Below are 25,535 nucleotides of genomic sequence, written 5' to 3' on the forward strand. Positions count from 1 at the left end.
AAAGTCATCCAGAAGACAGTGGCCAGGAACCCATGAGCCCCGGGTGCCCCCCGCCCCCTGCTCAGGGCTTCTGGAATAGTAAGAGGGGTAACTAAACGAATCAGACTGCCAGCCAGGCCTGAGAAAAGATGGATGTATATATATATTTTTCCTTTTTGAATTTCAACCCAAAAAATATTCCAGGAAATGATGGAGAGGCTGGGCTGGGTCTCCTTCAAAGGGCATTTGCTACCAAGGACAGTGGGCTGGCTGACCCCCAGGCTACCCCAGCCCACTTCTCCCTGCCTACTCCAGGATGGGAGAGACAGTAGAGGTGGGGGTGCAGCTGGGAACAGGGCCAGGGGTGGTGGCTCTGGGGTTAGAAGCTGGGCTGAGGCTGGGGATAGGTGGGGCTGCCCATGTGCAGTCATCTTTGCCCAGCGACAGCCTCGGAGCTGTCCGGACTAAGAACCTACATAGGCGTGGGTGAGGCAGGCTAAGCAGGACACTGCAGCCAGGTATCTGGGAAAGGCAGACTCAGAGCTGGCCTTCCTCTTCTAACTGATGATCTGCCGGGGTCGTCCATAGCCTGTCATGCCAGCCTGTGAGGCCCCCCTGTTGCTGCCCATCTGGAGGCCAATAACGTGCTTCCCCTCCTGCAGTTGACTCTCTGTGAACTCCCTCTTGTGCTCCTGGGCTTTCCTAAAAGAAGAGGAACAGGATCAGACTTCCAAGGACGTCGAGTTCTCCAACTGTTTTCTGATCCCTGTTGCTTCCTTGTTGAGCCCATTCCCTTCCTATTGGTCTTCTCTTTCTTTCCTGAGTTTGGCTGATCCCAGGAGTTAGGGAGCCTGCTGGAGCACATGCTGGTAAAAGGCATGAGTCCAGAAGTGAGGCCCCGTTTCCCCCAGTCCAAGGCCTTACTTGGGGCCTTCCTGGCTCTGCTACACCTGATCTTTACCGTGGCTGACCAGCCCAAGCCACCCCACCTCACAAAGAGACCCAAGCTTGGGAACAGGGACCCAGTGGCCACATACTTCATAAACCAGTTGGGATCTCCACGGTAGTGTCCGTCGTTCTTGGTCACAGCCAAGCTGCCCAATGCCATTAGAGTCCTCTGCACTGCTGCCATGTCTTTGCCTATGAGAAGAGTGGCCAGGAAACCAACTTCAGGACCATATAGGCAAGGTCTGCCCCTGACTCAAAAATGGTCAAACCAAGAGCAAGTATCCCCAGATCCAAAGAGGTTTCAGGAGACCCTACACTAAACCCTTTTGAGTGTGGCGTGGTATATTTTCTATATGTGTATGGTTCTAGGATCCAGCACAGGCCATGGTACATACTAGAAAATGCTGGACCACTGAGCTGGTCTGCCTGTTACGTGCTCTCGGCACATACTGTTCCAGCTATGCGCACACCAACAGAGCTGGTTGTGGCATCTTTTAATATTCCCTCTCCCTGCCTGAGAATCTTGCTCTCCAGTGGCCCACTGGCTCCAGCCCTTTTCCTCTGTACCTTCAAAGAGGTCAACAGTCTGGAACATGTCAGTCTTGGTGACTCCATAGTCCTCAGCTGCCTTCAAGAATTGAGCTACCTGCTCCATCTGTTTGAAGACCATGGAAGGTGGATTCTCAGGCACCTTCACTGGCTTGGATCCGTCAGGATACAGGCTGTTCACCAGCTTGCTCAAGATCTGCCGGGCACAGAACACAGCTGGACACTCGGCTCAGGGGGTCTGCCCCACAGCTTGCAGGGTGGCACACACATCCCCAGACCCCCATCACAGGGTGCCACTCACCATGCCATTCTTTAGCCACACTTGGAAGCCCAGACGCCCACGATCTGGGCGGCCCACATCAGGGCCAACCTGCATTACAATCCACTCCACCAGTCGCTCCTCCAACTCCTCGTCATACTTCTTCTCGATTTTGGACTGCACTTCACGGCTCATGCCATAGGATGGGCCCTTGTTGGCCATGGTGGGGCAGAGCTGAAGCAGACAGTGTGGAGAAGAGAGAACAGAGGGTCAGGGAATAGCTTTGCTTCACTTGAGCTCAGTGAGGGGTTCCCAGCCACCCTAGGCACCATCACACTACTTAGCTAGACCAGGTTCGTCCACTTACTGCAAAAGCCTCTCTGAACCTGAACCTCAAGAAACAAGATCTTAGCTATTTGGTCAGCTAGAGCAAGGGTCTGTCAACTGTTTATGTAAAAGACCAGAGGGAAAATATTTTAGAATTTGCAGGCCATATGGCCTCTACGATTGTGTGAAAACAGCCTAGATGATACATAACCAGTGTGTGCCAATAAAGTTTTGTCAATAAAAACAAACAGCAGGCTGCATTGGCCTATGGACTATTTTGACAACCCTGGCCTAGAGCCAGCCTTCCCTCTCCTTCCCCCCACTTTCCTCATCGCTTTCTTTCTTTTTTCAGTACAGGATGGAAACCAGGACTTCATATTTGAGAGGGAAGTCTGTACTGCTAAGCTCTGTCCTCAGCCTTCTCTTTGTTTTATGGTTTTGTTCTTGTTTTTTCTCAAGACAGGGTTTCACTGTGTAGCCCCAGCTGTCCTGGAACTCTGTAGACCAGGCTGGGCTCAAACTCACAGAAGTCCACCTGCCTCTGCCTCCCGAGTGCTGGGATTAAAGGCAGGCATGCACCACCAATGCTAGGCTTGTTTCATAGTTTTGAGGCAATGTCTCAGGCCAACAGGCTGATCTTGAATTTAGGATACTCCTACCTTAGCCTTTGGAGTAGCTGAACTTAAAGCCCCCACATTACCTGGTCTGCCTAGCTAAGCCAGAAACGCACTAGAGAAGCCTTCCAGAAGGCACATTGTCGTCCCCCCCGCCGCCCCCCACCTCCCCAAATTAAGCCAGCAGGTATCTTTGTTTAGTTATCAGTTGCTACCAAGTCTTTACCCTCTGACTCAGAAGCTGGAAGAGCAAAGTTCATCCCTATACTGCATCTGCCAAAACCACCTGGTAAGGCCTCCAAAGTCCAAGGGTTCTCACAAAGCAGCTGCATTCTCAGGGAGATTCACATGAAAGAGCATTGGTGTGCCCATGTCGGCCCGCTCTGGCTGTTGCAGTAGTTAGAACTGTGCAGTCAGAATACTCCCAGGCTATCCCAGGGCCAAGAATCTGCCAGCCAGAGCATGGGAAGCCTGCCCTTCATGTCAGCTGCTGCCCCAGAGGCCAGTGCCTGGCAGCACTCAGAGGACCAGGCATGGAGAAAGAGGAAAGCTGCAGGATCAGAGCAGGCAGGCTGGTCCCTGGGCAGATATAGTAGTCATGGCTGGAGCCAGACCCTGTCAACAGGGGACACCCTAAGTGAGATGCCATCTGTTACAGTGTCTAAAAAGCTTTCCAAGCCAACCCCTGGCTTCAGAGAGGACATAGGTTGGGAGGAAAATTGTATGAACATAGAGTAATTGGCCGACCTCCCACCTCCTTCCCATGCAAGTTGAGACCCTTTCCCCATCCCCGCCCTGGAAGGTGGTGGGGAGCAATGTTATTACAGAGCTTCGGGCCCAGGCCAGCCGTCAAACTTTTCCCCTTCTAAGTTATGAGCTCCCCGGTTGTGAAGTGGGGCTAACAGTCTACTCAGAGAGCTGGGAAGGTACAGTCTGCGAACTACATCACACACTGCCTGGAGCTTAACAGAGAGAGCTCTTTGAGATGGTGTGGGTAGGTGAGGGGTGCTTTAACCAGTGAGTTTACACAGCAAACTGATCTGCTCCCTGGTTACCTTCTCCGAGGCATCCCCTGAGTCCATCACCATGTTTGAGAGAAAAAGAAAACCAGAAGACCTCATCTAAGTGCCAGCCACAGAGGCCCCTCACTTCCCTGAGACGGAGTGGGGAGGGGGTCCTCCCAGAAGACATGGCCTTCTGAGCACGGTCTTTCTGCTGGGGTTGGAGGACTTTAAGGCCTGGTTTCTGTTGGGAAGTGGTAAACAGCTGTCCCTTGCACCCCCCACTGTGTGTCCCGCTCCTCTCCAGGAACTGCTGGGACAAAGAACCACAAAGGTCACAAAGCAAAGGGAGCCCGGTGATTGCAGTCCTCCTTCCTCCAGGCCTCCACTCAGCCGGTCTCTCTCCCATTGCCCCATCCCAGCCAGGTACACGCGCCTGACAGTTTCCATCCATTCCCTACCCAGTCTGTATCCTCACCCGCCTCCTACACAGGCTGGGCCTCACCCCCGCCACCTACACAGGCTGGGCACTAGAGGAAAGCATGGGAGAAGAGTGTCCCTACATGCACTTGTCAGTCTCCAGGAAGTTCTGAACAGACAGGTCCAAGAACAAGCCCTGGCCACAATGCACACACTGCAACCCTGACATCTGTAAGTTTGGGTCAGGGCTCAGGATTACATGTGTCCCCACTCAATCCCACCCCTCACCGCCCTTCTTCCCTGTCTCTCCTGGTGGAGACTCTGAAGTAGAAAGTCCCAAGAAGTCCCTTTGAGGAGATGAGGTCAGGTGAAGACAGGAAAGCAAATAAGAATAAAATAAATGATATATATGGGAACAAATGCCATAATGAAACCCATCGCTTATATAACTAAAAAACACTAAGAAGAAAAACAAAACCTTCCAGTTCTCCTCTTGGAGGCACTGGGGACAAGATGGGGGTTGGCAGCCCATCAGGGTATTTCTCGACAGAGGCTACAGTACAGAACACCTGCCTGCATGGGGCTCACCTTAGATGCCTGTGGCTATGGCTCCTGCCAGGCCCTCTTTTTCTCTGGCAGGTGCGAGGGGAGAGTAGGCAGTGGAAAGGGGCCTGCAACTAGCAGGTGCCCAGAAGAATAAGCAGAACCAGGGGTATATCTGGCTGCAGTACTCCAACCCTCATCACCACAAAACAGCAGTAGGAGTAAGTATTTCTGCATCCCTGAGAGGGCACACCTAAACACCAGGGACCCAGGAGAGCAGTCCAATTGCATAGGTGTGCCAGCATCTCACTGCCACCCTTTAAATAGCCCCAAGCAGGACCACCAAGCCCCTTTGGAAAGACCAGGGGTCCCAGACCTGCCCAGACAGAGCTCCAAGGCTCCTCCACCTGTCACCCTCTGCCTGCAGTGGATAGAGCTGCACATTGGAAAGCAGGCTCTATCTCTGCCTCTTCTGAAGTATTTAACTTCTGTGGGGTTAGGGGTGTCGCTCAGTGGTAGAGTACATGCCTGGCATGCATGGTACCCTGGATTGATTCCCAGCACTACTAACAAATAACCAAAAATCTTCTTCAGTCCTCCACTGTCTCAGGAGCTATCTCCTGGCTCCTCTAGGCTGCACAAGCCCTGGGGACCAGCAGTGGGCCGCTGCTCTCCAAAGCAAGCAAACTCACCTTCTGGGACATCCTGAGATGGAGCTGGCCCAGCTGCTGAAACGGGAGCCACCCTTTCACCCCACTAATTTTCCCCATTGATTCCCCCCACCCCACCCCAAGTCACCCTGGCATTTTAGCTAGACTTTTTGACTAGTTTAAAACAGATAAAGGACTCTGGGGACCCAATTCCACCCAGCAAGCTAGAGGAGATTAGGGGAGCCCCAGCTGAGACCCCAGTCCTGTCTGATGACACGCATCCCCTGCTGCTCCTCCTCACTTGCACTTACAAGGCTTGGTCGTTCTTGGGCTTGAAGGAGAGTAGTGTCAGCGCCTGGGCTGGGGCAGACGGGCTGGGGCGCCGGCTGGGTGAGGGGTTTAAAGGGTGCCGAGGCAGTGATGTCACCCCTCAGCCGGCCCGCTAGCGCCCCTCCCTGCCCAAGGAAGCCCACTGGGCTCCCCACCCCCGGCTGCCCCACTCACTCCACACAGGCTCCATATTTGGGGAAAGAGACCAAGTTGGAGCAGTCTGTCGGGGGCAGCCAGAGACATTCCCTGCGTGCTTTGGAGATGCTGCGCAGCCGGGGCGGGGCGGGGCTGAAAGTGGCGGGAAAAGCCTTTTATGGGCAGGACCCTGAAAGCCTTCCTTGCTACCCTGACTTGGGTCTGCTCTTCTCAGCTCTCTGTCCAACCAGAGTGAAAGGCAGAGGTACTCTAAAGAGTCTGGCCCTGAAGAGGGATGCCCCAGGGGGCTAGGGATCCCCCAGATTTGCAGGGGACAAACAAACCACCCCCTTCCAGGGCTTTAAACTCCAGTTAGTGTGGAAACTAGTTTTGACTGCGGATTGGCTGCACTATGCAAATGCCTTCCTTTCACAGTCGAGGTTGGAGCTACCACCCCATTTGACAGTTGAGAAAACTGAGGTTCAGATGGCCTTCCCAAGGCCACTGAGTGACAGAACCTGGGTACTCCTGCCCACTGGTGTGGGAGCTGGAGAGGATGTCACACCCTCTCTCAGCTGTACTACCCAGCTCAGGGTGGGGAGAGCTCCCAGCTGGAGTAAGCGGCTTCACTAGGGGGTGGGATTTGAGAGCTCAGCAGCAAGTCAGCCCTGGCCCCATCCAGAGCAGTGAAATGGTGGGGTGTTTAAGGCTGTGGAGACACCAGGGTCGGAGGACTAGGGCAGGCTCATCCCCTCCCTCCCCTCAAGAGAGCCTGTCTTGGGAGATTCTATCATCCCAGAAAGGATCCTCTAGCACATCTTGCTTGTACCTAGCTCCAGCAGTCTTGAGAAGGGACAGGGAAAGGATGGGAAGACCGGGGTCGGGGTGGGGACGACGGGACGGGTTAAAGACATTTGCTGTCAACCCTGATGATCTGAGTTCAATCCCCAGAACCCACATGGTGGAAACAGAGAACCAGCTCCTCTCTGACCTCCCGTGTGCTATGCCACACACAGACACACAGACTCCATAAATAAATGTAATTTTTTATTATTTTATGTGCAGGGTGTCAGATCTTGGGAGTTATACAGTTGTTAGCTGCCATGTGGGTGCTGGGAATTGAACCCGGGTTCTCTGGAAGGTCAGTCAGTGCTCTTAACCACTGAGCCATCTCTCCAGCCCCTAAATGTAATTTTTTAAAAGGTAAGAAGACTCTAGTGGAGTCTCTGCGTCCCGCCCCTAATTCTGGGAATTTCAGGAAAGGGATGGAGAGGGAGAAAGGGGAGGGGGAAGGATCCTCAGGCTGAGTGAGCTAGCCTCCCCCAAAACTAGCAGCAGGGAGGGGAGGCTCGGCCTTGGAAGCTCCGCCTCCTACAGCCAACCTGGCTGACTTGAGCTAGGAGCACAGTACACAGAGCTACAGCACCCCCCAGTGGCGTCTGAAGATCATAAACAGGAAGCTCCCGCAGAAAAGACCACACTTGCCATCCAGGGGTCTCCTGGACACTAGTTAGTCCTGAATTCACCAGATCCCAAATCCCATCCTCTTTTGCTGAAGTCTAAATAAGAACTCCCTCCTCTTGGATTCTGTTTGCCATCCAGATGGCCATTCCTGAACAGCCTTTTTGTTTCAACACAGGGTTTCTCTGGGGAGCCGTGGCTGCCCTAGAACTTGCTCTGTTCACCAGGCTGGCATCAAACTCAGAGATCCACCTACCTCTGCCCCCAAGTGCTGGGATTAAAGGCAGGCATCACCACCACCCGGTCCGAACAGTCTTTAAAACCTTGGCCTGCAAGCTCCTTGCCCACCTCAGGCACATTTATGGGCTCAGCCTGGATATCCATCCATCTGCCCAGCTGGCTGGGAGGGATGCTGCCCTCCACCTAGTGGGCAGAGGCAGGTGTTGTGGGCCAGGTGAAGGCTATCACAGGGTGAAGACACAGACCTTTTCAGTACCTTGCTCCTGTTGGACAGTGCTAAGTGCAGGGTAGGGTCAAATGTTTACAAAATTAACAGGTGGCCCGAGGCTAAGGAAAAACCCTGGTGGAATCCAGGAACCGCAGTTTCCAGTGCAGCCATGCACAGAAACGAGACAGGAAGGCTCCTGTACCAGCCAACAAACGAGGAAAAGCCCAGATCCCAGGTCTGGTTGTCTTTATTGAATGCACTCATTCATAGAAACAGAATTGCAACCATAGCATGGAGACACAGAACAGAGCTCTGAAACAAAGACCCAGACCTGCCTCTTCTCCCAGCCCAAGAGCTATAAAAACATGGTGGAGAGAATGAAATACATTCCCGGACCCCAACCCCCTTGGCATCTGGAATGAACTCAGTGGAGTGAAACAGAGCCAAGGACCAGAGTGGCCAGGGCCCAGAGCTGGGTGACTCCATGTAAACACCAAGGCTCTTGGGCCCATGTGACTAACACAGAACTCGGCTAAATACTGGACGGAAACTCAGAAGCCAGCCCTGAGTCCTGTAGTGAGGCAGGGCCAGGGACATACAGGGAGCTGGCATGCCCCCCCCCTTCTAAAACAGGCACTGGGGCTCCTGCTCCCCTGAAAGAGGCAAAAGGGCTGTGTGCTTGGCACCATTCCTCCATGGCCTCTGTACATTCTTGGGCAGTGTCAATGGCACTGAGGGGCCCCCAGCCGGGGCTTGGCAGGACTGTGGGTGCAGAAGGGGACAGTGAGTTGCCACTTCCCACCAACCCTGGTGCTGGCATCATTCTGCTGGCTGGTGGGATCAGGACATGACCTCTGAATTCAGCCCCAAAGATCAGACTCAAACTGAACTGACTCACTGCTCAAGAGCCAGCTCCAAGCACAGGTCCGAGGGAGGAGGGTCGTACCTAGGCCCTTGCAGGCCTTAGCACCATAAACCTGGCACCAGCTGGCCAGCCCCCAATGTCTCCTACCTGCATCCCTCCTGGCAGGCCAGAGTGGGCAGTGATAGCAGCCAGCTGCAGACCCAGAGAACTAGGGTCCTGGTGCTGGACAGAGAATCAGGCACCAGACTAGAGTCCTGGAGCAGAGCATGGGAGGAAGGGCGGTCTGTGGGTCCTAGGCTGAGAGGAGGGGGCGCTGGGGAGAAGGCAAGGCCTGAAATGGGCTAGGGCATTGTCCTCCCACCTTCCTTCGCCACAGGGACAAACGGAGGAGCCAGTGGACAGACAGGACAGATGGACGGATAAGGGTCCTGGGGAGGACCCAACACTGAGAGAGAAAGCAGCAATTTGGCCAGTGTCTGGGGAATGGGGGCAGGCCTCTTCCTCAGCAGAGGCGGCTGCAAGGCTCGATGCCACCGGCAACTGTCCTGAGTCAGGCCTGGGCTGGAATCTCCGAGTCCTGCCACGCCATCCAGTGCTGGGCAGCACAGCTGGGACTCACACCCTTGGTGCTATGGTGGCACCTGGCAGGTGATGCGGAGGCGCTCGGGGCCCCACGAGGTGAAGCCTGGGTCTGAGGACGCCTGCTAGAAGACATAGATCTTGTCCCGCTGCACTGTGTCTAAGTCGTCATCCAATGTCAGCAAAACCTAAGGGTGGACAGAGGGTCAGGCACAGGGACGGAGGGGCCGTCTGCTCTACCGCCCCCTCTGCCCTCAGGCCAGGCACATCCCACATACCAGGAAGGACCCAAACATGGCAATGGAGGACAGGAAGTGCCAGATGTCGTGGTCGTCAAAGAAGTCAAGGAGGGTGCAGTCACGGTTGTGCTCTCTGGACTCTGCGGGCGTTTTCTGGCAGAGGGACAGGGCCAGCAGCCTACTAACTCTGCTTCGGCAAGGCCAGGTCCAAACCCACTCCAACCCACTCCATGGCACCCCCTCGTCCCTGACAGGAAGCACTTACCCTTACCCTCCATGGCTAACAATGGCTTTTCCCAAATACACCAATTCTTCTCTCTGCTTCACCCCACCACTCCCGTCAGACATGGCAGGCGGCTGGGATTACCACAGCTTCCACTCAGAAAGCCAGGTGGGCCCAGAAGCCCCAACTCACTGCCTGCCAGGGCTTGGCCTCACTCTCAAGTGACCTCAGAGTGGTTTTGCCCCAAGTACTATACCAGACCATGCTCTGTTCCCAGACAACAGTGGCCATGGCTGACACTCCAGACCCTCTCTGCTCTACCCACCTAAACATTTTCTGACCCTATGTCTGGAACAGCCTAGGCCAAGCTCTGAAATCAGTGTGTTCTTGCACATCAAAGTTGCCTTGGTCATTCCAACCTGTGTGACTGCTCAGGTGACAGTGCGTGAGTTACATAGCTCTATCTATGAGACCATGGCCAAGAACAAAGTCTGCCTCCTCCAGGAAGCTCTCCCAGGCCCTAACTCAGAAGCCTCACCCTCCTCTCTCCTGCACACTCCACTACCTTGACTTGCTTTGTCTTTCATTTCAAACATGATCTAGCTATGGGGGGGGGGGGGGGGCGTGTAGCTTAGTGGCAGAGCATGTACTGAGCATGTGCAAGGGCACAGTTTTGATCCTTGGCCTTAAAACAAACCAAAAACCAGACATGAGCTGGCAGTGTCTGTTTTGAACTAGACTGTGAATTCAACACTGTACAGGCAGAGGCCATGTTATGTTCTTGTTTTGTTCTGTTTTTCAAGACCGGGTTTCTCTATGTGGCCATGGATGTCCTGGAACTCCCTCTGTAGACCGGGCTGGCCTCAAACTCACAGAGATCCACCTGCCTCTGTCTCCTGAGTGCTGGAATTAAAGGTGTGCACCACAATGCCCAGGAGACATGTTCAGTTCTGTCACAGATTTATAGCTTGATGCACACCAGGTGGCTTTAAACCACAGCTGCCACACACTAGCTCTATGCCCTGGGGGATGTCACTCGGCCTCTTTGAGACTCAGCTGCCTTTGAAGTAACAGGCCCACATTTCTCGGCTGGCATGTGGATCAGGAGGCTTTAATGAGAAGTCACTAGGAAGGCCTGGCCCCAGGGGAGAACTTGCCATGGCTTGGCTTGCTACGAGCCTGGAGAGCCTGCAGGTGCCTACTCACCTGCCACGTGCTGAGTCCCTGGAAGAAGAAGAAGAGCGCAAAGCCCCAGACCACCGAGGTGCAGATGATGCAAAGGAGGGGGATGAGCTTTATCCTCTCTCCACTTCGGAGCTAAGGAAAGCATGCGGCTGTCAGCCAGGCCCCTCCCGCATGTTCAGGGCTCAACCACAGAACCCAACGAAGTCTCATGCTGGCAGCCTTTGTCTTTACCTGATACCCACCCTGAGCTAGGTGTCCATGTACCCAGATCCCTGAGCCAACAAAGGCACTGGCTGGGCACTCCCTCACCCTGTACAACATGGAAGGCCACTAGGAGGCACCAGTCCTCAGAGGTTCAGTGAACTCAGGCTGGGGTATGGCTTGGTGGCAGAGCACTTGCTCAGCAGGTGACTCCCAGGGGTACATACAAGAGACTCAAGCCACCCCCCAAAGTTCACTGTCATGGATACATGGACAGCGAGGCTCTCTTCCTCTCAGTGTCCCACTGTCCCCATAACTCAGGCAGCTCAGCCCTTCCCGTTCACCTTCATAATGATGTAAAAGGCGAAATAAAGCAGCAGGTTGCAGATGCCAATCGCCAGCAGGTAGGAGGCGAAGTCATTGGGGCGCATGATGAGTCCATATGCAGCCCTGGAAGAGGGAGTGGGTCTGGGGGAGGGCCTCACCTCTGCCCACACCCCACCATGCCTCATCATTATGTTGGACTGTGTTCAGAGACTCACAGAAGGTTCCAGAAGCCCAGTGATTAACACCTCTCTCTTTTTTTTTTTTTTGGTTTTTCGAGACAGGGTTTCTCTGTGTAGCTTTGCGCCTCTCCTGGAACTCACTTGGTAGCCCAGGCTGGCCTCGAACTCACAGAGATCCGCCTGGCTCTGCCTCCCGAGTGCTGGGATTAAAGGCGTGCGCCACCACCGCCCGGCTAACACCTCTCTCTTTAGCCCCCATTCTTTATGGCCAATGCTTCAAAATTGTCTCTAGCCCCCTAAGTCAGCTAGTGGCTGACTATGTCCCCAGCTGTCTCCACAGCCAATGGCCACACTCACAGAGACCAGTTGATAATGTTGCCCATGACCAGAAGTACCATGCGGTCCTGGAGGGAAGCAGAGACACAGGGACTGAGAGGGGGAGAGAGACAGGGAGAGAAGCGGCAGAAGGCTCAAGTCAGCCTACCCCACGCTACCCTGGGTTCTCGGACACACCTCGATCCCACGGGGAGGAGGGGAATCCGAGGAGGAAGGGGATGGGGAGCTGGGCAGGTACCGTATAAAGGGGGCCACTGCACTGGCGGATGCAGTCTGTGTAGATCACGTGGAGGATGCGGCGGAAGATCCCCGAGTCTGCAATGAGAAGGCCTGGTACTGAAATGCCATGGTTGAGAGGAGCCAGGGACTTCAGAGAGCACAGCCCAGAGAGCACAAGGAGGACTCTCAGTTCCCACCAGTGACTCCTCCAGCCAAGGAGAAATCAAAGGTCCCTTGTGAGTCCAGGTACCCAAGGTCCCCCACACCCTCATACGCCCGGGGCATGCCCTCACCCAGCTTCCAGCGGCCCATGTAATAGAGCTGTGTGCTGAGGAGCAGCGTGGAAATGATATGGATGACTGAGAAGACGATCCAGAAGGCCGTGTTCCCTTTGCCAAAAACCTGTGGGGGAGCCCCCAATGTGGGGTGAGGGGCGCTGAGGGTAGCTGCTCCCAGGCTATCCTATGCCTGCATCCTTACTAGGGCAGGCTGTTTGGTTAGGCTGCAATTATAGAGGGACCACGGACAGCCCCTGAGGGAAGCAGCAGGACCTCTCCTGCAGCGGAGGACAGGGTGAGTGTACGCATGTGCCTTTCTTGTGGGGCATGCAGAGTAGCCCAGGCCCTCACCACGCCCAGAACGGAGAAGAAGATGACGATGGCCAGGCAGGCGTATGCGCTGTAGGCACTGGCGTTGATGTCGGGGTGCCGCTTCTGATACAGCTTCAGCATGCAGAGGCCAGCGATCATGTACATGAAGGAGGTGTCTGCGCAGGAACAGGGCGTGAGCTAGAGACACCCACAGGGACGCCACACACAACTCCAGCCCGGACCGCAAAAGAGTGCTTTGGAATGCCATGAGCAAGTTGGAGGGTCAGCACTTCAGCCCCTTACCTGCCCCTGAATCATACCACTTGCTAGCCAGAGTCTGCTGCTCCCTGAGGTTAAGGATGACCGTCTTCTCTCTCTCTCTCTCTCTCTCTCTCTCTCTCTCTCTCTCTCTCTCTCTCTCTTTCTTCCTTCCTTTCGTTTTCTATGTATGTATGTATGTATGTATCTTCTATCTCTCTATATCTATCTATCTATCTGTCTGTCTGTCTGTCTGTCTATCTATCTATCTATCTATCTACTTTTGGCTTTTTCAAGACAGGGTTTCTCTGTATGGCCCTGACCGACTGTCCTGGAACTCTCGGATAATAGAGATCTGGGATTAAAGGCGTGGGCCACCACTGCCTGGCTTAGCTGTGCATCTTCTAATATGGGAAGCTGCACTCAGAAGCCAGCCTCCGAGCTTCCTACCAGCTGGTGACCTGGGACGGTAGAGGCCCAGCCAGACAAGGAGGCAGCACTCACCAAACTGGAAGTTGGTGTAGTTGGGGCAGACATGGTAACAGGCACTAAGCAGTCCCTCCATCATCAGTGCTGTGCCCATGGCATAGAACAGACCGAAGTGTTTGGGGATTCCACACTCCTGTGGGGAGAAAGCGAGGGAAGGGAGGTAAGTGAGGTGGGAAGAGAAGGGTCCCGAGTGGAGACCCGAGGGGAGGGGGAGGAAAAGGACTGGGCTATGTGGTGAGTGTGCAGCAGGGTGGGTTGTGCAAGGCAGAGCAGAGAGGGCAGGATAAAACAGCTGAGCAGGGAAAGGGTGGGCAGGGCAGGGCAGGGGTGGGTAGTGTAGAGCAGAAGGCAGGGAGGGTAGGGAAAATGTGGGCAGGGCAGGGGAGGGTAGGACAGGGCAGGGCAGGGGGGACCTGGGCAGGGCAGGGAGGACTTGGGCAAGGCAGGGAGAACCCTGGGCAGGGCAGGGAGGACCTGGGCAGGATAGGGAAGACCTGGGCAGGGCAGAGAGGACCTGGGCAGGGAGGACCTGGACAAGGCAGGGAGGACCTGGGTAGGGCAGGGAGGACCTGGGCAGGGCAGGGAGGACCTGGGCAGGGCAGGGAGGACCTGGGCAGGGCAGGGAGGACCTGGGCAGGACAGGGAGGACCTGGGTAGGGCAAGGAGGACCTAGGCAGGAAGGACCTGGGCAGGGCACAGAGGACCTGGACAGGGCAGGGAGGATCTGGGCAGGGAGGACCTGAACAGGGCAGGGCAAGGCAGATCTGGGCTGGACAGTGCAGGGCAACTTGGGTAAGGTAGAGCAGAACAGGGCATGGCGGGGTCAGGCTAAACAGAGCTGAGTTGGACTAGGCAAGGTCAGTTTGCCAGGTGGAGGCCTTGGTGGGCAGTGTCTGGCTCACCAGAGCATAGAGGTCATTTCGCATCAGGGCCCGGTTGTGATTGATCTCTCGCTGCAGAATGATGAGCAGGAAGAGCAGCCCCAGCAGGATGTACCCCAGGTTGCTGAGGATGTTGTTGAAAGCGCTAGAAGGGACAAGACAGGTACTTAGCTTACACTCAGGCCCTCAGATCCTTCCCTTTCTTCTGCCCAGCAGGCTTCACAAAGCCCCACCCTCCCCTGCTCACTGCTGCTTACCCTCCCCACCCACCCTTGGGCCAGCACAATCCCCACCTGAGGTTGCCCAGAGGGTGGGCACAGAGGAAGTTGTAGTAGCAGATGTCCTGGTTCCCTGTGACATTCACCACCTGTGTGTGTGAGGGGTGCAAAGCTATTAACATGCCTGACTCAGCAAGGAGCCCACGCCACACCCCTCTGGGTCCAACCGGCAAAACATGAACAGTACCAGCATGGCTGACGTGTATACACAGTACCCAGGCTGGTGCTCCTTGACAAAGTGTGTGTGTGTGTGTGTGTGTGTGTGTGTGTGTGTGTGTGTGTGTGTGTGTGTGTGGTGCATGCTTCAAATGGCAAAATGCCTACCATTATCCTCTTTATATATATGACTGACAACTCCTCAAGTTCTTGCCTCACAGTAAGGGGAGGGAAGGGAAGTCACACAAAGTCCTGTGACCTCTATTTTGCAGACCCCACCCCAGCTTCATTCTGTCCCCAATCTGCAGATGGAGAAACTGATGCTCAGAAGTCTAGTGCCTCAAAGTTGGGATCTGAAAGCTGTTGCTTGACCTATGACCTCTGTTCACTGCAGTCTCTGTGAGCAGTGGCTCTGCAGGGTGAGGCAGAGTCACACACAGATGCTCCAACCCTTGCCCTCTCACCGTCTGGTAGGTGATCACCAGCTGCACCACAGGAAGGGCGTAGAAGACCGCAATGGTGGCTATGTTCCTGAGGGGCGGGAGGGCCGTGGTAAGGTGGGCAGGACCCAAGGAGCTGCCCTGTAGTAACAGGAGTCCCTGCCTGTGTAGCCCACTCACCAGAAGTAAATCTGGTACTTTTTCCGCAAAACACGTTTGTCCTTTCGTGCCAGATCAGCCACGCAGAGATATTGCTGAGGAGAAGCAGGGGTGAGCCTCACTTACCCAGTACCCGGGGGAACCCCGGCACCCAGGTTAGGGTAGGATTCCCTCAGACAAGTCAGAATTCAGTGGGCAGGGTTCTGGGACTTCCCACTTCTGTGGCTAATTAGGCCAAGAGGGCTTGCCCAATTAGTCTGGAGGGGACTGGAGGTCAGGCTGATTTCTCCTAGAATCAACCCTGCCTGCCCCAGCTCAGCTCTTTCCTTCTGCTTCCCTAACATGCCACAGAGATATGCTGGATGAGGCCTCCACACAGTCCCTTTCTCAGAACCCCTTGACCAGGCCCAGGCCGTGTGTGCCAGACCTTGGTGCGAATGACATTTTTGTCTGAATCAATGTCGGCCAATGTATCATAGTCATCCTCTTCCACAGAGCTCATGGAGTCCAATCGTGGCCGAGTACCCACTGGGTCAAAGGAGCGGTCTAGGAACGGCAAAGGAAAAGGGCTTGGGCCAGCAGGACCGAACAGTGGGTCTGCCCCCACCCACCAGAAGCAACTGTCAGAATTATTCAACAATGCAGAAAAGGCTAATTGTGGGCCAGGGCTCAGAGCGGCAGGGCAGGTGGCTCAGGTGCTGGGAGGAGAGGTACTCCTCACTCAGTGGGAACCAGTGGGCAGTTCTGCCAGGGGCCACCGAACAGGAGTGACTCCAGTCCTGCTCCACTCTTGGCTCTGGTCCCTGAGCTAGGGCTTTCCCAGCTAGGACACTGCGTGGACCCCAGACATAAGTAACAGGATTGAACTTGGCCAGTCATGCAGATTAGAAGGTGCCCAGTCCTGTTGGGTTCTGAGAAGACACGCCATGGCCACCCGTGGGTTAAAGTCTTGGTATATAGGCAAGTGCTTGAGAAAGAGCACCCATCCTCTGTCTTCATCTCCTCCTGTTACCTCACCTGGCCAAAGCCCTAAAGGCCAGAAGGTGACACCCAGACCCAGGATCCCTTGGCCAGCAAGCCAGGGAGGGAGGACCCTGCTAAGAAGACAGCAAACGAGGACCTCTGACTGGTGGCCAGTGCCTGTCTATCTCAGAAGACATGTGGGCTGGCACTGGTGGCACGTGATAGGGAAGCCATGCACTAAGCATCTTTCTGGCCCCAGCGATGGCCAGCTCTGTTAACTGACCATCCTGGCAGGAAATGATTGGCAGGGCAGCCCTACCCCCTCCCCACATCTACCCATGGCAATGCACAGCTGCCGCATCTGGCCAGAGGGAAGGCGCCGCTTGAACTGGTCGTGCCCTTCAAAGGAAAGGGAAAGTTACAGGGGAACGGAGGCCAAGTAGGAAGGAGAGGAAGAGGGGGCAGAAGAGCAGCCCTTCCCTGGTTCCAGCGTCTGGCAGAGAGGCAACCGCCCACCAGGAAGTTTCACCTAGTCAACAGCAGCCCTGTAGCACACACCCCACTGCTTGGCCCACTCACCCTGGTAACTGTAAGAGAGGTCTCCTGAACCTGTGCTTTCAACCAGCCCGTCAGTGGATCCGGAACCATTGTCTGCAAGCAGGAATTAGTGGTGAGGCAGCTGAAAGTGACCCAGAACGAGACTCTAGATCTGTTCCTAGAGCGCCCCGAGGAGCTGCAAGGCGTGGCCAACAGGAGGTGGCAGCAGAAGCAGCTGCGGCTGGGCATGCGCAAATACAGTACTGACTTTGACACCTACCAAAGGAGCCATAGTTGTAACCCTCGTAAGGGGCACTGCCAGGAAACGAATCGGCCAAGACCCGAGGGTGACCTGCAATGAGAAGTCAAGGTCCTCTGAGGCCTGTGGGCAAAGGGAAGCCTACAGCCCGGGAAAAGAGAAGAGAGAACCAAGACAGCCACAGAGGAGCCAGGACAGCAGCAAGAGAACACAGATCCCAACCCACCTCACCCACAACCACGTCACTCCAAGCAAACATGCCACCCTGTGTCCTAAGAGTGGGGACAAGCTGGGCATGGGAGCTCATGCCTGTAATCCTAGCACTCGCCTAGCTAAGAGAGGGGGAGCGCTACATGCCTGAGGCCAGCCTGGACTACATAGTCAGCCAGTAGGGCTACCATGGGCTACGAATGAGATCTTGTCTAAAAAAATTTTTAATTTAAAGAAAAGAAAGAAAAAAAAAAAATAGATGAAGGATGGTCAAGGAAACAACACATCTAAGCCACCAAGGAAGAAAATGACGTCTGGTGTCCAAGTCCCTCCCCTAGACAGCCCTAGGCTTCACCTTCCTCCCCATGGACAGCAGCTCCTCTGCCCACAACACCTGGAGCTTACCAAGGAGAGAAGCTGAGAGAGAAGTCCAAGCAGGAGGGGAGGCAGAGAGAGAAGGGGTGGAAGAAAGAGAGAGAATGGAAAGTTAATAACTGAGACTGAGCTGCACTGCCTGAGGCAGGCTGGCAGGGTAGCTAGCCACCAGTACAGACCACAGGGAACTTTCCAGGATCTCTATGGAGGGGTGAGCCACGACCCCCGCTTGTGAAATGTTACTCCTAGGCTGAACGTAAAGAAGCTACCAACCCGCCCTCCTCTGACCCTTCCCTTCCCCATCCCTGCCCCCATCTTCCCACCACAGATCCGCCCACCCCCGTTCCCTGGAGATACCACTTTCTGGGCAGACTTGGTCTATGGCCACCAGCAAAGTCTTCTTCCTTTGCCTGCAGGAATGGAGAGGACAATTGAGAAAGGATGAGGACCTACCCTAGGCTAGGCTAATCTTCCTTCTATCCTCTCTATCCATATAACTCCTCAATCCTGGGTTTCCCCCACATCAGGGAATAATGGGGTGTCCCCAGCTTGGGAAGGAGTGATGATAGATGAGTCTGTTTACAAAGAAATGGCCCATGGACCACAGGTCCCAACAAGTACCTGTCCTGCCTGCCCCTGAAGACAACTACAAGATCATCCCAGTTGGGATCCCATGCCCCTTGCAGAGGAAGGAACAGCCCAGCAGTCCCACCTCACCTCCAGTTCTCCCAACAGGCCAGGAGCACAGTCAGCAGGTAGAAGGAGAGAAATATGCCCAGGCAAAAGAGCATCCCACCAACGTAGGCCTCAGCTATGGGGAGGGAAACAGAAAGGTGAGAACACAGCAGGCCTTCCCATGCTGCCTCTGGATGCCCAGGGACTGCTGGGATCTGGCTCCTCCTCCCCTGAAGGCAAGGCCCGGCCAGTATGAAGACCTGGCCATTGCTCAATACACCAAACTCTGGCCTGAGCCCATCTGCTCATGTTGTTTCCTAGAACTTTCTCTCCTACTTCTAGAAAACTCCATGTTGACCTAACCTTCAAACTACAGCTCAGAGACGGTGCCCTCTGGGTGGTCTTTTCTGTTGTACATTTCCACAGTGACCTGTCCTTTGCTCATCCCAACTCTCAGTAGCCTACAGAGCCCTCCTGGCCCCACCTAAGGGCTTCCTAAGAACTGTAGTTCTGGCATACAGGAAGGCTCAATAAATAGAGTAAATAAGCCACAGGAGAGGTGGCTCTCCTTCTAGCACAATCCTTGATTTTGCTCTTTATTAATTAATTCACTTAGTGTGTATATTGGGTTTATAACTGCTCGTTTAAGATGCATTTATTTCTATTTTTTGTGTGTGAGTACCCTGCTTGCATGTATGTATGCGCACCATCACATGGGTGTCTGTGGAGGTCAAGAGAGTGTATCAGATCCCCTGGAACTAGAGTTACAGATAGTTGGGAGTTGCCATGTGCATGCTGTGGATTAGCACTTGGGTCCTCCGAAAAAGCAGCCATGCTCTTAACAGCTGAGCATTTCTCCAGCCCCAGTTTTGTTTTGTTTTTTTGAGAAAAGGTCTCATGTTCAAACTGGCTTTGAACTCATGACATAACCAAGGATGAGCTACTGATCTTCCTGTCTCTACCTCCCAACTGCTAGGTTAAAGAGGGGTATGCCACTGTGCCAAGTTCCTTATTTTGATCTTATATTCTCCAATTTAGAAAGGACCCTATTTAAAAACTCAGAAGACGCCGGGTGGCGGTGGCGGACGCCTTTAATCTCAGCACTTGGGAGGCAGAGCCAGGCAGATATCTCTGTGAGTTCGAGGCCAGCCTGGGTTACAGAGCGAGATCCAGGACAGGCACCAAAACAACACAGAGAAACCCTGTCTCAAAAAACAAAACAAAACAAAAAACAAAAAACAAACAAACAAACAAAAAAAACAACTCAGTAGACATTGCTGAGCACTGACTAGGAGCCCAATACTCTTCATTCTGGGTTAAACTTCACAACTGAGTTTATCTAACAGGACAGATTTCATTATTTCTATCACAGAGACAGGGACAGAGATCCCACTGCTAAATAGCAGGGAGCACATGAGAACTTGCTCTTCAGTTTGGTCAAGGACCCTGTCCCATATTGCACTGGGATCCACCTTCTGAATCTCTCTGGCTGGAAGCCTGCTCAGAACACTCCTTTCTGTCCCAGTGCCTGCTGGGTAGGAGTGTCCTCGCCACCCTTACCACTCAAAGAACACTTGCTTTCCTGTGTCTGAAAGGGAGAAGCAGGGGGTTTGTCCATCTTTCTCAGGTACCCACACTTACATGTGACAGCTTGAGAAACCAGTACTGATAGGGTTTTCTGACGATGCCCTTGATCCACTGGCTCATCTGGAAGCAAAATGTCAAAGTGGAAAAGAAATGGTTGCTTGGAACTTAGCTAGGGTTGGTGGAACCTGGTCTCAGAGAGTCTAGGGCCCCAAACTCACATCCCATCGGATCCACCAGCAGCCACGGAGGCTCGTCTGTCTGCCTGAGCTGTCCCTAGCCAGTGCACAGAACATACCTTCCACAAAAGGGTAGAAGGGCAAGGAGCCCCCACAGGCCTGGTCCTCGGTCTTTACCACCACTACCACATAAAAGCTGTTGCTGGGGAAGTCTTTACGCTGGAGGAGGAGAAGGACAAAGACAGTGATGAGCATCATCATCGCCACCACTTTTTTCTTTTATGAACTTTGGACCAGATGCTATAGGCTCTTCTCATAATTTTACTTAATCCTTGCAAAGATCCCCTTCCCTCACGTTTCTGTGATGCTGAGAGTCTAATTACATGGCCTGTCAAATGGCAGGCAGATGCTCTACCACCGGATAAACCCACAGGAGAGGTGCTGCCATTATCTTTGTGGAGTTAGGGTTGGAGCCCAAACCTGTACCCACACTCCAGCCAGGTGAACACATGAATGAGCACGTGGCCCACACAGGCTGTCTGGGGCACCAGCCAGTAGAGATGGCCCCACTCACATCTATGAGAACCCAAAATCACAGGAGTGGAATATGGGGGTGGTGAAGAATCCAGCAAAGGTTGCTGAATGTGTGACAATGAAAAATTATTCAAAATCAAATGCACACTACATCCAAGGTGCTTCTAAAAGCACTCACCCCTATATCGGGTGACGTCACCTCAGCCTTGGTTCTGAACACACATGTGCACTTTGTACCATGCATGCCATCACACCACAGGAAGCCAAGGAACACTGTCTGAAAGCCAGCTTGGACGCTAGACTATTGTATGCTCTGAACTGCAGTGTGTTTACCGCATACCCCAAGTTTTCTGCTCTCGTAGAAACATCATGGTTTAGAAACAGAAAAGAAGATGTCTAAGTATTTTCCTCCCATCGTTTCTCAAGCATGTGAGGATAATCAGAACTTGGGACTGGATTGGATTAGGTAGGATGCTTGGTTTAAAAAACTGTTTTCTGTTGCTAAAGGACTCAATGAGTTTTGACTTGGGATTAGGATAAGATTTTCAACAATTTCTTTTTTAAAATTATGGAATGCTTCTTGAACTTGCACATTATCTTTTCACAGGGGCCATGCTAACCACTGTACCATTCCAATTTTATTTATTTCTTATTTATTTTATTTTATGTGCATTGGCGTGAGGGTATCAGATCCCCTGGAACTAGATTTACAGACAGTCATGAGCTGCCATGTGGGTGCTGGGAATTAAATCTGGGTTCTCTTGGAAGAACAGCCAGTGCTCTTAACTGCTGAGCCCTCTCTCCAGCCCCCATTCCAATTTTAGTATATGTGTTGCTAAAGCGAGAACTCGGCAGCTTCTAAAATGGCCCTAAATATGCTTCCGCCACTTTGTACTATACACTTATGCGAAGTGGCACCCTCAACACTGACAATAATAAAATAAGAACGCCGCTTCTAAGTAAACCTCTGCTGCTCTCTTGAAGAAGATCTGGTCTGTACTTTCACATTACTTCTGAATAAAATCCCTTGCTGATTAAAACAAAAAACAAAATTAAGAGCCAGTGAGATGGCTAGCCGGGCGGTGGTGGTGCACGCCTTTAATCCCAGCACTCGGGAGGCAGAGCCAGGCGGATCTCTGTGAGTTCGAGGCCAGCCTGGGCTACCAAGTGAGTTCCAGGACAGGCGCAAAGCTACACAGAGAAACCCTGTCTCGAAAAACCAAAAAAAAAAAAAAAAAAAAAAAAAAAGAGCCAGTGAGATGGTTCCGTGGAGGAAAGTTCCTCAAGCACAAAGGTCGCAGTGGAAGAAGTTGAAGCAGCCCTCGTGTAAGGCAGGAATGGGCAGAAAGACAAGTGTAGGGTGTGGGAAGGGCACCGGCTCTCGGGTCCTGTGCAAAAGTTTCCTACCTGCACGGTTATGGCTGCCTTCTTAGTCATGGTCTGGTACATGCCGATGAAAGCCACGTTGTTGTCCAGATCGTAGACAGGACACTAGAGGAAGGAAGAAACAGGCAGATGGGCCCTGTCCCTTTTCTCCAATGTCCCAACTACTTTCTGGTGAAGAGAACATGGAAGACAACTTACCAGGACGTCCTGTATGGAGATGACTGAACAAGGGAAGGCCTTCTTAGAAGTCACCTTGACAATTACAGAGTCCACACCATCAGGAAACTCGTATTTGAAGTACTGAGAACACAGGAAGGGCAGGGAGAGTGCCATCTCAGGAGGGTGCTCTCTGCCCCTCTAAGAAGGGATCAGTCTCCTACAAGGAGGTACCAGAATCTTCGTGGCTACCCGGGGAGAAGAGCCTTGACCATGAGTAGCCCACTCCTGCATGACCCTGAGCGCCAATCTCCTGCAACCTCAGCTGGACACACAGGACAGTGCCTGAGAGGCAGAGCAGGAAAGACAGCATCCAGACCCTATCACCGCACTGCCCCTGCCTGGCTCCAAGAGTCCCTCCACAGAGACTGGATTAACATGGTGGTCCTAGCACTCCCCATGACTGCTCCTGCTCTCATGTTCAAGACTCCCCCAATTTTCTTTTTGTTGTTGGTATCTTGAGACAGGGTTTCCGTGTAGCCCTGGCTGGCTCAGAACTCACTCTGTAGACCAAGCTGGCTTTGAACTCAAGAGATCCACCTGCCTCTGCCTTCCAAACGCTGGGATTAAAGGCATGTACCACCACGCCAGGCTAAGAGACCCCCATTTTTGACAAGGGATTTTACCTGGGGCTGGGCTGCAGTGGTATTGAAGGTAAATGGCTCACCAGTCCTATAGGGCAGAGAAGAACCCCACAGTCACCCCCAACTCTTGGGAAGAAGGCTAGGGCTTTACGGTCCCCTCATTCCACCCTGAATACCTGAGTACAAAATTGTCCACACGGTTGACCCGGAGCTGGTAAGAGGTGTTGACTGGTGACAGGGTGGACACATCCACATAGAAAAACTGGACCTCAGACTCATTCTTGGTGGGGGGCTGACACAGAGTTCGTTCAACTTTTTGGTAGAGGTATTTACGCTGATACCTATGGTCCAAGACAGAGAGGGTGTGACTAGTCCCAGCCAGTCTGGCACGACTGAGAAATGAGGCTGCAATTCTTTCTATCAGGTCCCCATACCTCCCAAGCCCTGGGCTGACAGAGTTGGCCCTCCCGACACTGGGCTGGGGGGTGGGACAGGGGGAACAAAAGGGTCTCCAGGGGGAGGCTCCCTGCAAGGCCTGGCTAGGCCACCCCTCCCTTCATCCCCAGGTCCTACTCACAGCCCTCGCAGGATCAGGGGCACCTGGAAGGACACAACGGCCTCTTTCTGGCGGACAACGAACAGCAAAGGCGCCCCTTTCTGCTTGTTCAGGACATTCACAGACACTCGCACGCCCTCAGTCTGCAGATGACAAGGAAGTGCCCTCACTCAAACTCGGCCCCACTGTCCCTCGAACACATGACTCTACACACTGCGTGCCCTGCTCTGCCCTGGGTTATCCATCCTGGGCAGCCAGGATACCATCCATGCTTCTCCTTGTGTGCGAATAAGCCCTGTCTCTAGGAGGGGCTGGTACTGAGGGATATGAGGCTTGCGGAAGCTCGCTTGCTCTTGGAAGAAGCAGGTTTGTGGAACAGCAGGTCCCAGACATCTGCAGAAGAGGTCTTAGGCGGTTCCAGGATAGCCCACGTGCACAGACATGGACATGTACACTCATATACACACACTGACAGAGGAGAGCAAGAAGTGTCCTCAATCTTCCTCCTCGGGAACTAGGAAACCAGCAAGAAGCTCCGGTTCCACAACTAATCTGGAGGCCGGAGCCCTGCAGGGAGGGGTGAACAGGAACGGTGGGGAGAGTGTTGAAATCCCAGTTACATCTCTATGTCTGACCAAGGGCCAAGCTGGGCAGTGACTTTACACTGGACCGTCAACTCTCCCCCTCTGGGTTAATGCACCCCTTGCTGTGGGTGAAGCCACACAGGACAGTGACAAATCACAAGAATGTTATTAGTTCCTAGGCTGCCGAAACCAAATCTAAGGGCAGCATTTCCTCCCCCAAAAGGTAGGAGCCCCTTCTAGGATGATGACTCTGGATACTGGATGGAGAGAAGACAGATCAAACGGCAGGAAAATGGATCCTGATGTTAGATCCTGGCCTGCCAGAAACCAAACCCCTCTCCATCCCCGAGAAAACCCCAGATGCCTCATTCTCAACTCCACAGCTTCCCAGTCAGTCCAGATCTGGCCTTGGAGAGAGAGCAAGAGAGCCAGGCAGCAAGTATTCTCCAGGCTGCACTCTGCCTGGGCCCAGCTACGCCCGCCTTCGACTTTCACTACTGGGGAGAAATGAGTAAGTCAGACACAGTTCTGAGCTTGAAACAAACTCCCTTTTCTCTCGCCACTTGGCTGGCTTGCGGAGGCCCTTATCTCGGTCATCGTCAACTTACAAGGCCAGCTGGCTTTCGGAGGCAAGGAGGTCTGCCTCCTTCACCTCCCTATGAAGTGTGGCAGCAACTTGCTGGAACAGAGCTTGGTTCTAAGTTGGCCCCATTTGGAGCTGTCTGAGCAAGCCCGGTAGAAGCCAGTTTCTCCCTCACCCCGACCTCACACAGCTTCCAGGGGGAGAGCCAGGGTAGACCTGCCCGGATCACAGCTGGTGGTAGGGAAGCTGCCCAACTGGAGCTGCAGGGAAAGCTGGTGGAGACGAGGCCTGGGCAAGGGGAGGGCGGTTCGGAGGCTGGCGGAGAGGGCAGGGGTGGCATCGAGGCCGGACTGGGCGTCCACCTTGTCGGTCGCCCTGCGGCAGTGGGGCCCCCGCGCTCACCCGGTTGCGGGTCACGGTGTGGTTGAAGGTGTAGATGTTGAGCAGCTCGCTGTTGACGTCGTCCGCGTAGGTGCGCTCAAACTCCGCGTCTTTCTGCGAGACGTTCTTGGGCCCCAGAGCCCCCAGGTGGCTCTCGACGGCGACCACCAGGAGCACGCACAAGGGCAGACGCCGGGCGAACATGGCCCGGGGCGACGGGGACTGGCGACAGGACGGCGACCGGGCGCGTTGCGGCTGCCGCAGCAGCTTCCAGCATCTCACCGGGACCAGAACTTTAACCCCGGCCTGAGATAGGACTCGTCCCCTCCCTGGAGCCGCTCCTGGGCCTCACGCGGACCCCAGCTCGCGTGGGCGGCACCGCGACCCGCAAGCCCGGCCCGGCCCGGCCCGGCCGGAGACCCGGCGTCCGCTCGCGCCCGGAGAGCGGCGGCGGCGGCGGCCCTGGCCCGGAGGCTTCCCGGACGCGGGCCCTTTAAGGGCGGCGGACGCGGCGCAGAACTCTGGGCCACCAGGCGCCGCGCCGCGGTAAACAGCAGGGCTGCGCCCGCCCGCTGACGTCAGGAGAAACCGACGCGGGTTTAAAGGGCCAGGCCGCCCCTAACTGCTTCCCACGCTGCCGTCGCCGCCTCCTTCGCCGACC

The 25,535-nt window shown here is 54.2% G+C and overlaps 2 protein-coding genes across 6 annotated transcripts; both read right to left on the reverse strand.

Annotated features, from left to right (window-relative positions):
• Window positions 1-119: 119 nt before the first annotated feature.
• Tagln (transgelin) lies at window positions 120-5,807 on the reverse strand. The gene is made up of 5 exons (XM_052759033.1): window positions 5,602-5,807; window positions 1,778-1,969; window positions 1,495-1,672; window positions 1,017-1,119; window positions 120-681 (listed from the first exon to the last, which is right to left on the reverse strand). The coding sequence occupies exons 2-5, from the start codon at window positions 1,955-1,957 to the stop codon at window positions 537-539; spliced, it is 606 nt and encodes a 201-aa protein (XP_052614993.1). The 5' UTR covers window positions 1,958-1,969; window positions 5,602-5,807; the 3' UTR covers window positions 120-536.
• A 2,088-nt stretch (window positions 5,808-7,895) lies between these two features.
• Sidt2 (SID1 transmembrane family member 2) lies at window positions 7,896-25,330 on the reverse strand. Of its 5 annotated transcripts, XM_052759057.1 has the most exons (28): window positions 24,896-25,328; window positions 23,348-23,469; window positions 22,947-23,111; window positions 22,813-22,858; window positions 22,169-22,270; window positions 21,992-22,075; window positions 20,170-20,269; window positions 19,929-19,994; window positions 18,330-18,423; window positions 17,970-18,022; window positions 17,643-17,654; window positions 17,049-17,120; window positions 16,811-16,882; window positions 16,568-16,630; window positions 15,696-15,814; window positions 15,290-15,363; window positions 15,134-15,200; window positions 14,529-14,602; window positions 14,257-14,380; window positions 13,370-13,487; window positions 12,647-12,783; window positions 12,311-12,419; window positions 12,037-12,113; window positions 11,820-11,866; window positions 11,301-11,406; window positions 10,777-10,887; window positions 9,387-9,500; window positions 7,896-9,296 (listed from the first exon to the last, which is right to left on the reverse strand). In XM_052759057.1, exons 1-28 carry the CDS (start codon window positions 25,076-25,078, stop codon window positions 9,234-9,236), a joined length of 2,574 nt encoding a protein of 857 aa, XP_052615017.1. In that variant the 5' UTR covers window positions 25,079-25,328; the 3' UTR covers window positions 7,896-9,233. The 5 variants fall into 5 exon arrangements, 4 of the variants coding, with proteins under 4 accessions (XP_052615017.1, XP_052615027.1, XP_052615035.1 ...); XM_052759067.1 differs by lacking the exon at window positions 17,643-17,654; XM_052759075.1 differs by lacking the exon at window positions 16,568-16,630 and having other exon boundaries at window positions 24,896-25,327.
• Window positions 25,331-25,535: the final 205 nt, after the last annotated feature.

Source organism: Peromyscus californicus, unplaced genomic scaffold, assembly GCF_007827085.1.
Source record: "Peromyscus californicus insignis strain IS unplaced genomic scaffold, ASM782708v3 Scaffold_11__1_contigs__length_118956290, whole genome shotgun sequence".
NCBI classification, from domain to species: Eukaryota; Metazoa; Chordata; class Mammalia; order Rodentia; family Cricetidae; genus Peromyscus; species Peromyscus californicus.

What these genes read in the sequence shown, in the direction of transcription:
- Tagln (XM_052759033.1), bottom strand. Translation starts at nt 1,957, where the DNA reads ATGGCCAACAAGGGCCCATCCTATGGCATGAGCCGTGAAGTGCAGTCC. An exon ending in GACTGTTGACCTCTTTGAAG is followed by an intron (nt 1,120 to 1,494) that starts GTACAGAGGAAA and finishes CTCTTCTCATAG; the next exon opens with GCAAAGACATGGCAGCAGTG. An exon ending in GATCCCAACTGGTTTATGAA is followed by an intron (nt 682 to 1,016) that starts GTATGTGGCCAC and finishes CTCTTCTTTTAG; the next exon opens with GAAAGCCCAGGAGCACAAGA.
- Sidt2 (XM_052759057.1), bottom strand. Translation starts at nt 25,078, where the DNA reads ATGTTCGCCCGGCGTCTGCCCTTGTGCGTGCTCCTGGTGGTCGCCGTC. An exon ending in GTGGACAATTTTGTACTCAG is followed by an intron (nt 22,859 to 22,946) that starts GTATTCAGGGTG and finishes TCTGCCCTATAG; the next exon opens with GACTGGTGAGCCATTTACCT. An exon ending in CCTTTTACATCATTATGAAG is followed by an intron (nt 10,888 to 11,300) that starts GTGAACGGGAAG and finishes TGCTTTCCTTAG; the next exon opens with CTCCGAAGTGGAGAGAGGAT.